The 12,083-nt window shown below is 32.4% G+C and overlaps 1 protein-coding gene across 2 annotated transcripts in view; it reads right to left on the bottom strand.

Moving 5' to 3' along the window:
• The window catches only part of NPEPPS (aminopeptidase puromycin sensitive), a 63,707-nt gene that overhangs the window by 31,403 nt on the left and 20,221 nt on the right, over positions 1 to 12,083 (bottom strand). Inside the window, exons 1-3 of one of the 2 annotated variants that reach the window (XM_054593735.1) lie at positions 7,499 to 7,537; positions 2,175 to 2,289; positions 223 to 344 (exon numbers count right to left, since the gene is read on the bottom strand). In XM_054593735.1, the coding sequence (XP_054449710.1) occupies positions 223 to 297 (75 nt within the window). In that variant the 5' untranslated portion in view covers positions 298 to 344; positions 2,175 to 2,289; positions 7,499 to 7,537. Of the gene's footprint in view, positions 1 to 222; positions 345 to 2,174; positions 2,290 to 7,498; positions 7,577 to 12,083 lie in introns of those variants that run through there. The other variant, XM_054593734.1, reaches the window with a different exon arrangement.

Here is a 12,083-nt window from a genome sequence, read left to right as displayed (position 1 = left end):
ACTAAATTAGTAGTAATGCTATTATATATATACATATAAAATCATTCCCTAACCCACACTCCTAACTCCCTCCTACCCATAATGAAGATCACTGGCTAAATATAAAATAAAAATCTAAAATCATGAATATAATTATGGCCAAATAGTCATATAAATAATAGCATAGACACTTGTCAGAATATCTAATTTAAGATCGTAATACTTCAGGAAAAAATACCATACCTCAAACTGTGTGACAGCAGCATAGCGTACCTCTCCAGAAGGGGTAGTATATTTACTTCTATAGAAACCTTTCATTTTGTCATTCAGCTCTCCAACAAAATCTATCTTTAAGGTTCCTGTACCTGTGATTGAAGATAAATAAAAACCACTTTTAGGGAAATGTTAAGTACAAGTTATCAAAAGTATGTCCTTAAGACACTAATTTGGCTAGTATTTACAATGTTTAAATCAATCCTCTCTCAAATACTCCTCTTGGCAATGGAGAGAATACAGTATTTATTACAGTACATGTCAGACTAATCCTAAAGTAAATCCTAAAGTCATGTTCAGGGCAGGAAACTGTTTAGAGAGTTCTTTAACTTTATTAACTTAGTCTCAAATTACTAATACATGAAAATAAAGACAGGAATGAGCATTTATTATTAAATGTATAACATGCTACTGTGCTTTAAAAGTATTTATAAACTTGGAATTAGGTACTGTCTCCATTTTTACGGATGAGAAAACTGAGGCTGAAAAGTTAAATAACTTGTCCAAGGTCACACAGTTAAGTAGCAAGAATGAGATAAAAACTTGGGCCTGTTTAATCGAAAATTCATGCTTCCTGCCAATTTTACCATGTAAATTTGTCCTTTTAGACAATTTCATGCCAATACCTCTATCATTAAGACAAGACACTATCTGTTCAATCCAAAAGGAACACTGATTCCATACTTTTATAAGGAACTATAGGGAATACCAATGATTTTATCATCAAAACAGTATAAAAAAATCTCTTATGGTCACCTCAATCATTTGAAATCTGGTATTAAAGAAATGCACTTAATAATTATTAAATATGAATAAAAATGAGTATTTATTCAACCTGTATATTCTATTCTGTTCAAGAGTAAATCCAATTCAGACAAAATGGGACTTTTTGTGAGTATATATACTTTCATAACGGAAAAAAAGTTATTGTCTAGTAGTCAACTACTAAATTCAGATGCACGACAAAAACAATAATCCCATCCCACATTTTATAAATAAAGTCACAAAAAAACCCAGAAAAATGTGTCTTTGTAAATGATCCTTTTAAAGTGTCTATATATAATAGGATCTAGAGTATGAGTGTATAATGAATCAAAGACAGTGGACTATAAAAAATTAGTCACTCATACCCAAACTGTTATATCCTAAAGTTTTAAATTGTTATTTTCGGAATGCTGTGGAACAATGACACTGACATATGCTCTTGGATATTCACTAAGTCAAACCTTCACCTTCCAAAAATGAATTTGCTTTTCGGAAAGGTCCAAACGTCATAGAGTCCAAGTCTACAGTATAAGTGAATGACAAACTGCAAAGCACTTCTAGACAAATATTAAGTGTATCTATGAAGTAAAACTGATGATTTTCTTACGTGCCACAAACAGGTTCTGAAAGTAATTTCAAGTGGAAATTTCAGACCTTTGCACAAAAGTCATAACTAAAGAAAGTGCTACATTCTTAAAATAATCATGCTGGAAAAACAGAACTCAACTGAAGCTCAACTGAACAGACATTATGTTTTAAAAAGCAGACATTCTGTATGAAGGGAACAATAAAAACTTTTTCTTTTAAAGAGAATGAGAGCTTACTGGGACAGTAAATATGAATCAAGTAAAAGAATCTGAAAGAATTCTAAAATGACTGATAGTAAAGCTTTAATTATAAGCAATACAAAATTTCTCTCTTTAGGAATTTACTTATTTTTTTGAAAGCAGACATATTCACATTTACAAGAAATAGCTAATAGATTATAAAAACCCACTCCCTTTTATGCTAAAATTCCATAAATAGAATTGGTAAGTCTGTTTTCACTAAGTTAGCTGTTAAGGTGTCTTTTATATAACTCATATTCCACAGTAAATCTACTTTCAACTTTTCCTATTTGGAATAAAACTCGTAACTAAATAAGAAAGGCTGCTTACACTTTTACTCGGTTTTAAATCTCCAAGGCCATCAAACCATAACAAGATATTGACAGTGACCACTTCCAAAAGTGGCATACTAAACAAAATACAAAGTATTGGGAAGGGTTATTACCTGAAATTCAAACAAAACACAAGTTAAAAAAATTTTTTTAAATCATTAATAAATTTAGTGTCACATTGTACAATACTAATTACAAAGTATTTACTATTAATATAGTAGAATTTTAGGGCAAGAACAAAAGAAAAAAAGGACTTGATTATTTTCACTTATCAAATTTATACCATATTGAAGAACTGAATGCCAGGTTATCTAAGTTTATACCTATTTATACATTTAATTTACAGTGTTTCCTCAATTTATATACAATATTTCAATATCCAGTATTTATCTGCTTGGGATGGTAAACTTTTAAAAACATACAACGAGCTCATTTATAAATTAAACAACTGAAAAATTGGGACTTCAACCAAAAAGCTTTACTCGATTAACATTTAGAAGAGTATAGTTGTTGTAAAAACTGAGGTAGATCTTGAAACACTAATAAAAACACTAGTAAAAATTTAATGAGTCTACTAAATGCTCTAAAATCAAAGACAGACTATTCAAAAAGGGAGTAAAGGTCTTTGCCTTTGTGTCACCATTTCTTATGATCCTGTTTTTTACTCTTCAAAATGTTAATATCTTCTTGTGTTTTTCTACATAAATGCCACTCTACAGGATCCTTAACCATAGATTCCGAGGCTGTTAGGTCTTATGAAGATTACAGTAACTTAACCACTATCCTAGAATGGTGCCAATTTCAGAAAAGATGTTTTACTTAGCTATGTAATAGCTGATATGACTACTAAGTTAGATGAGGTTGAACTTAAAGGTTATTAATGTCCTAATTCAATATTTACTCCATTACCAGAAAATAGACTACTTGTACAACCTGTAAAATTTTTAACAGTAAGGACTTCATTCTTAAAGCAAAGAATGACTGGGTAACTTTGTCCAAGGGAATCTTGGGAAAATGTGAAAGCCAATGATTTTCAAACATTTATAGATATTCAATATAGTAATATCTACAAATAAGATACTTTTAAAATTCTAATTTATATCAGTTATTCATACAGTTATATTAGCTAAAAATCTCCAAAACTGTCAGAGTATAGTATACTAAATGTCATAACCTTCCTTGACTTGTTCAGAATGCTATGTGTGGCATGCTGACTTCTGTGTTTTTAAACAGTATTTACACGACTGCTGATAAAAAGCATGGTATAGTTTTGAAAGGGTATATGGAAAACTGATTGCTTCTGAGGCGTGGAGCTGAGAGATGAAGACAGGGATATAATGGCAAACAAATTTTCACTATATAGCATTTGAATTTCAAACCATGTTCATGTATCATATATTGCTTGAGTTTAAATCCAGGCTCTGCTGTTTACTAGCTGTGGACCTTGGGCAAGTTATTTTATTTAAACCATTTCTGTGCCTTAGTTTCTTTATCTATCGAGTGGAGTTAACACAATATATCTCAAAAAGGATTTAAATAAATTAGTATTTGTGATGCACATATGATAGTACCTAGTAGTACAGGTTAAGCATGCAATAGATAAATACGTATATTATATACATACACATATATACATATGCACATATCACACACACACACACACATCAACTAGGAATTTCTGTCTATTCATACCTGGTAAATTCTAACACATACATTCTGGCTTCTTTTGATAAGTATGGCATCTTTAACTTTTTTGATTTAATAAATGGTGGTGTCATATCTCCTACTGCTGAGCAACGACTGAATCTATGGTATCTTTTTTTTTTTTTTAACTACATCTTAGGTTTAGATATTTTCTTAGACTATTTTAAAAACCAGTTTAAATATTTTTGCTTCTCTCTTCACTTTTTATTTCATTAATCTCTGCTCTTAAATCTTTATTTCTCTCTTCTTTCTTGAAGTTACCTGTTCTTTTTGTCTACCTTTGATCTTGAGGCTTAACTGATTAATTTTTAGTCATTCTTCTTAGCTAAGTATCCTCTCTGAGTAATATTTTACCTCCATCCCATGTGTTTTGATATGTAATAATTTCATTATTCAGTTCTCAAAATTTTCTGATTTCCATAACAAGTCTTCTTGACACATTAATTTTCAGATATTTAATTTTTCTAAATATGAGAAGTGATTTTGTTTCTCTTTTGCTACTGACTTTAATCTGTTCACAATGTGAACACAGAATGTAGTCTAAAATGATACAGACTTAAAATTTCTAAAGATTTCATTTTATATCTATCAAAGTAATAATTCATAGCTTAAAACTCATATAGCACTACAGGCTTACATATATAACCTGCAGACTCCTCCCCAATGGTACCCTACTCCTCACAACACTGTCCTGAGTAGCAACTCTGATTTCTAAATACCTTGCTTATATAGCCATTTCTTCATTGTTCGATTTTATACATTATTTTCTTCTTACTACTGAAAGTGAAGTTTTTGGCTAAATTATACCTCCCACTCCTACACCTTTTACAAAGATCTAAATTTTCTCTGCCCTTGCAAATCTGAAAATATGTGTATTGTACCCTCTTTAAATTCAGTTTGGCTAAGCATGGAATTCTAGGTTGAAAACCACATTCTCATAATTTTGAAAGAATGGCTTCATTAGAGTCTAGTTTCCATTGTTCCAGGTGGCAAGTCTGCTACTTTTGATTTTGATCCTCGAACTCTGAAGGTAATCTGCTGGCCTCCCCTCCTTCCTCCCAAGCCCTTCAACATGGGATAGAAACTGTTTGAGAGCCTTACTTTATCCCTGACAGTTCTAAAATTTGCTCCAGTGTAGGACTTTTTACATTTATTGAGTTAGTCCATCTCAATGTTGCACCTTCTTAAACTGAAGGCTCCTGTCCCATCAATTCAAAGATATTTCTTGTTTTGTGGCTTTAACAATTTCCTCTTCCCATTTTCTGTGTCCTCTCTTTTACTAGATGATTGCTGGATCTGCTAGACTGGTTCTCAAATCTTCCTTCTTTTTGGAAGATTTCCCTATTTCATCTTCCAAAACTTCCCCTGGACTTTTTATTTCTATTGTATTATAACTTCCAAAATATTTCTTGCTCTTATTCTCTTATTCTTTCTGTTCACAGGTATTGTGCCCTGTCCTTGTTTGATGAATGTAGTATTAATAATGTCTAAGGATATTAATTCATTTTGGTTTTTCTGAGAATTTCATTTGTTTTTGCCTCTTCCAAGTTCCTATACTTCTATTATACTTATTGTTTTGTTTTTTGTTATTTCATATTAGAAGTTTTATCAAATATCTGGTAATTGTTGCCCCAGTGACTTTGGGCTTGGCCATGCTACTTGCTTTGGTGAAGAAAATGTGAATGGACATCATGTACACCATCCATGCAGAAGCTTTACATGTCTTTGTGATTTGGCTCTGTCCTCATCCCTGAACTTCTCTGATCTCTGCCATGGGAGAGAACAGCATATTACTGATAGTTGCTGCTCATTACAGACACTAGAATGAGAAGATCTGTGAGCCCAGTGGAGCTCAATAAAGTTGGCAATATGGCTGCAGATGATCACCAGTCCTCACAGGGCCATGTATAAGCAAAAACATAGGTGTTGTAACTACTGAGATTTGTGATCCCATTTTTGGGTTAAAATGTACACATATACTTATAGATACATAAAATATTTCTAAAAGGATCCACCAGACAATGGAAGTGAAGGGTCAGAGAAAGGGAATATCAATTTTTGTTATATTCTTAGGTACTTGCTAACATATGTTTATGGAAAAACATTTGTCTTTATAATAATGTCACATAAAAAATTCTAGTAAGAAAAAGGCAGAATGAAAGGTCATTAAGAGCCCTGAGTAAAAGAAAACTTGTCCAATTAAAAGTTTTTCTAAAAATGCTTTTATATTAAGGCAATATATTCTCAGTTTAAACATTATGGAAACCAGAGAAAGGTATAAATAAGAATAAAAAATCTCCAATTATGCCAACAACCAGACATACAATTTTATTTGTACCATTTCAGAGATATGATTCATCACCCTGTATATGTAATTCTGTACTCTGCTTTTTAATTTTATATTATAATAAGCACTTTCCAGTGTTAAGAATTCATGAACCTCACTTTTAATTACTACATATATCCCACCATACAGATGTCATAGCTTAATTATTTCCTTAGCGTTGGACAAACACATTAATTTCAGTTTTTTACTACCTTCAGTAATGTCTCAATAGACATTTCCAGGGATAAAGCCTTTCCTGTATTTATGATTTTTCTTTAGGATGTATTCCTATTACCAGAATTGCTGGGTCAAAAGACACGAATATGTTCAGTCTTTTGATACATACTGCCAGACCGCTTCTAAATAAATTATATGTATTTACACTCCCACCAATAATATCAAGGCAGTCATATCATTGAGAACTCTTATAGGACAGGCAAAAACTGGTACATCAGTAACTGTTTTGATATTTCTCATTCCTAAGAAGCTGAGTATCTTTTCACATGTTTATCAGACATTTCAATTTTCTTTCATACAAATTCTGTGTTGTTTTTCATTTGTTTATTAATCAAAATCTTAGTGCTTTACCAACAGATTTGAAAATAATAATTTTTCTCTCCATATTAAGCTTGGAAAGTCTTCCATTCTTTGTGGTTTTATACCTAATAATAACAACATATCAACAAACCCTTCCTTCCATGCCCTCGCTAACATAATATCTATCTAGTCTCTAGCCGTACATCAAAACATCTGTGGGATATTCATCTCAGAGATTTTAATTCAATTAGTAAAAGACAGAGCTAAGTAAATGTATTTTTAAAATTATATTTATTGGGAAGACATTGGTTACTGAAATTGGTAAATATATTTTTAAAAAGATGAGACTAGAAAGGTGAAAAACAATGCATTATGTTCTAGGATAGAATGGGAATTAGTTTTAGGTCTTTTCTGTCTCTCTTTTTATTCCCTTGAGGTCCAAAAGGTGCAATGACTCTGACTCTAATCTGCTTAAAACCTGAGGGGAGGCCCTGGCCAGGTAGCTCAGTTTCTCAGAGCATCATCCTGACAGGCCAACGTTGCAGATTCGATCTGCGGTCAGGGCACATACAAGAGTTAACCAATGAATGCGTAAATACAAGTGGAACAACAAAAATCAGTGTTTCTCTTCCTCTCTCTAAAATCAATTAATTTTTTTTAAATGAGGGGAAAAAGTGGCATACAATAAATTTTTGGGGGGGGAAAGTAAGATGCCACTATTCATCATGGGACTTTACAAAAGCCATGTCTCTTACCTGGTTGGAGAGTACTAGGAAAAGACAAGGTGACCTTTTCATCTTCATTCTGATAGTTAAATCCTGTAGCATGTATTTCTGGAATGGAAAAAAAAAGTTACAATAAATCTGAATGAACTAATAAGGGCAAATGTAAACTACAACAATTAACATTTTCAGGAGCAATATCTCTACTGAAACTATATATTCTTAATTAAATAAACTAAGTTCCTACTAATAAGAGTGTCATTTCAAACTAACCTATTAAGGATATGATGTGATTACATTAAATATGTGCCTTAAAAACAATCCCTGCATGTCCTATTATATTAATTCTAAAACTTTATGATACAATGGAAATGGGGCTTATACATGTGAAAAGGTTTTCTACCAGATTCTTAGGCCTGCTTCATTTTTCCCTCTGTGTGTCAATATTACTGTCTATGTTTCAGTCTTATCCATAAACATTTGCAGATGGAGAAAACTGCTGAGCTCTATCCCCCACCCAAATATAGGTAACAATTCTAACTAAGACATAAATCATAGTAACTTCCAGTAAAACTCTTTATACATTTTACAGAAATAAAGTAGGTGAAAACAGGCGTGTGGGGTTAAATTAAGGCCTTAATTTACTCTCTACCAGGAGTGAGAAAAGACTGCTTATTTGACTACAACTTCAGAAAACTTAATTGACACTTTAGGGAAAGAGCTAAGCAGATTAACTTCCAATCATTTTACATCCCATCCGAAATGAAAATCAGCAATCAAAAAGGTAGCCTTAATAAGCACATGAAAAGATGTTTAACATCATTAACTTTCAGGGAAACGCAAGTCAAAACCATAGTGAGATACCACCTTACAACCACTAGTATGAAAATAATAATGATGATTATGATAATACTAAGTTTAAGGGAGGGTGTAAACAAATTGGAACCCTCACATACTGCTTGATGGTAATGTGAAGTACAGCTGCTTTGGAAAACAGTCTAGCAATTCCTCAAAAGATTAAATACAGTGTTACCAATCTGACCCAGCAATCTCACACTTAGGTATATATCCAAGAGAAATGAATAACTACATCCACACAAAAACTTATACAAATGTTTATAGTAGCATTATTCACAATAACCAAAGCGGAAACAACCCAAATGTCTATTATTTGATGAACAGATTAAATATGGTATACAATAAAATATTATTTGACAACAAAAGAAATGAAGTGCTGATATATGCTACAATATGGATACCCACTGAAAACATTATGCTACATGAAAAAAAAGAAACAAAAGGCCACATATTTATAAGAAATGTCCAGAATAGGCAAATCTATAGGGACAAAAATATAGATTAGTGGTTGCGTAGGGCTGGTACATTAGTGGCTGCGGGGAAATGGGAAATGATTGGTCATGGGTGCTTCCCTTTGGGAATGATGAAAGTGTTCTAACACTGATTCTGGTGATATTTGCACAACTCTGTGAATATACTAAAAACCACTGAATTGTACACCTTAAATGAATGCATAGTATGGCACGTGAATTATATTTCAATAAAACTATTATTGAAAGAGAGAGGTAGTCTTATCAGCCACAGGCTTGGTGTGTTACAGGTAACAGTGACTCAGATTTAATAACATTTTATGAGCCAGACAAGATGCCCACAATTCATTCTTTTTTTATGAATCACACAAAGATTGAATTTCCAATGTTTCTAATATCATTATGGTTCAAATGTCTTTATAAAGCCAAAATCGTTACAAAACCAATAAGAAGCTATAATTTCAGATTTTAAAAGAACTCCAATCAATGACTCCTCATTTCACAGATAAGAAAATGAGGTATATAAAGTAAATGACTCTCCTAAACTCACATAGCTGGACTAGAACTCAGTTTCCTTCCTACTCCTATTGCCAAAATTCTTTCTACTAGCATAAGATAGCTCCTAAATTTGAATAGAAACTCAAGATTTGGCATACGCATGATACTGATGAACACTCTACTGAAACAATGACTTTTGCTGGCAAAAACTAGATCTTTGCTCTGATTCCCTAGAATTACACTTAGCCTATAGGAAAGCCAAGAATCACCTCAGCACTGAGTGAGGAACATACCTTTCTCCAGTGTGGAACACAACTAATCCTGAGAAGCTGGTCAGAGAGAGTTCTCTTATTTGTGTGAAGGGGAGGGTATCCTGGAATGGGCTTGCCCCAAAAGAAGGGCCCATTTTTAAATACACACGCACATACATACATACATACATACATACATACATACATAGAACGTAGCTTTCTAATATATAAAACAGTATTATCGCAACTCTGAATTACTGTGATCCAAGACCATCTCTATAAACGTTTACTAAAGCTAACTTGTTTTTACAAATGCACAAAAAAGCTTGGAACTGGTAAAACAAAACAACGGCAGTTTTAAAAATGAAATAATCAAGTATTGTATTGCTAGATCCCATTTTACAGCACATGCTTCCAAATGCACACATCAAATATATTACATGAGCACAAAAAAACAGCAAAATTTTCTCTTAGGAAAGATGGAGTAGCCATATATTTGAATTCTTAAAAAACCTCTTGTATTATGGAATACTCTTCCAATTATTTTATACTGGACAACATACCACTTTGCAAACGTACATTATAGTTTTCCATGGTCAATCATAGTTTTGGATATTCTGTAAATGACACCACCATTTACCCAGCAGCTCAAGCCAAAAATACGGAATCATCCTAACTGCCTTCCTCCTTGTCTGTCTATCTCTCATACCACACATCCAATAAGCAGATTCAGTAGCTTATCCCTTTAATCTCAGATTTTTCAATGTCTCCACCTCTACAACCCCAGTCCAATGTACCATTATTTCTCTCCTAGACCACACTACACAATAGCCTCCTGTTTCCATTTATGCTATGGTCTATTCTTCTTCACACAGTAGCCAGAGTAATGAGAGAGCAAAGCCTCTAATGGAGTGCCAAAATATTCAGAATGAAAAGCTAAGCCTGTTTGAGGCTGGCAATTATTTCTTAGAGATGGGGCGGGAGGGGGGGGGAAGCACTAACCATAAAAAGAAAAAACTTGACAGATCAGATTTCATTAATATTTAAAACTTGACTATCAAAAGACACCTAAGAAAATGAATAGGCAAACCACATGTACATGTTTTCTTTGTCATATATACATGCATTATCTATTTGTCGTATATACATGACAAGGAGCTTGTATCCAGATATATATAAAAACTTCAACTCAATGATAAAAAGACAGACAACTCAATTAAAACATGGGCAGAAACTTGAACAACTTCATAAAGGAAAATATACGAATTTTGCTGAATGTCATTTGCTAAAAAGCAAATTAGAAAGTACTCAACATCATCAGTAGGGAAATATAAATTAAAACCACAATGACATACTACTATATACCCATCAGAACAGCTAAATCTAAAAAGACTGGGAACAAAAATGCTGTCAAGGATGAGGAGCATTACCTAGAACTCATATCTTGCTGCTGGTGCCTCTTTGTTCTTCTTCAAAGAATGCAACCATTTTCCAATGTCAGGGTTTCTGCAAGTGCTTGGAAAATTCTTTCTCTAGACAGCTACACACTTTATGTCATTCGGGTCTCTGCTCAAGTCACTCCTTTCAAGATCCAGCCTACCGTTTTAAAGAATACTCCTCACTCTGTATCTTGTTATTGTGATTTCTGAGCACTTATCACTACTTTACATTACATATTTGTTATTGTACATCTTTCTAAAATGAATATATGTATCTGGAATGTTAATTCTTGGTTTTGTCCACCACTCTACCTCCTATGCTAGAACAGTTTCTGGTACGTAGTATGTTCTGTAAACATGAGCAGAATAAATTAATTACTTGAAAAAGCAATAGATTAAGTGATTATGTCATGGAGGTCATCAATACTACCCATACAAGATAGATTAATGAACACTACCTTTACTAATTTCATATGAATGGGGACTTATGGCTAAAATTTCCAGCTACAGCATAATACTATATTGATTCAAAAAGGGATTTATCTCAAAAACCTTCAAAGATAATATCTGCTCTGAAACTGACTCTTCAAAAATTGAAAAGCCATTAATATGAAAGATACATATGAAAAGTCTGAATAAATATGCTTCACTGACACTGAAGTAGAAAAGGCAGTATTTTTAAATTAATGTTTATATTACTTCAATAGTAATATACCAATGTAATAGTTTATATTAACATATTTTATCATTTAAAATGTATAGATATGACCTTATTAAATAGACATTTGTGCATAAGTAATAAACTTAAACAAACTTAAGTCTGAACAAAAAACTTTTTAAAAAACCCCATAAACAGAGAATAGGAGAAAATCTTATCATCAGGCATATATGGTATTAAATTCTGAGCTTGTTTTAAAATTAAAATCATTACTTACAAAATTAAAATCATTACCTACTTCTCAGTTATTTAAAGATTATATAAAATACTCTGTATAAAGTGCTCAGCATAGTGCCTAGTTATACTCATTAAAAATGCTCCTTTCTAGGTAACATATCTAACACAGTACTTCATTGATTCAACTATAACTAATATATTATACAT

The sequence above is a fragment of the Pteronotus mesoamericanus genome, unplaced genomic scaffold, assembly GCF_021234165.1.
Source record: "Pteronotus mesoamericanus isolate MK-2021 breed Mesoamerican mustached bat unplaced genomic scaffold, CSHL_Meso_final scaffold_476, whole genome shotgun sequence".
Lineage (NCBI taxonomy): Eukaryota > Metazoa > Chordata > Mammalia > Chiroptera > Mormoopidae > Pteronotus > Pteronotus mesoamericanus.
This window is presented reverse-complemented; position numbering and strand designations above follow the sequence as displayed.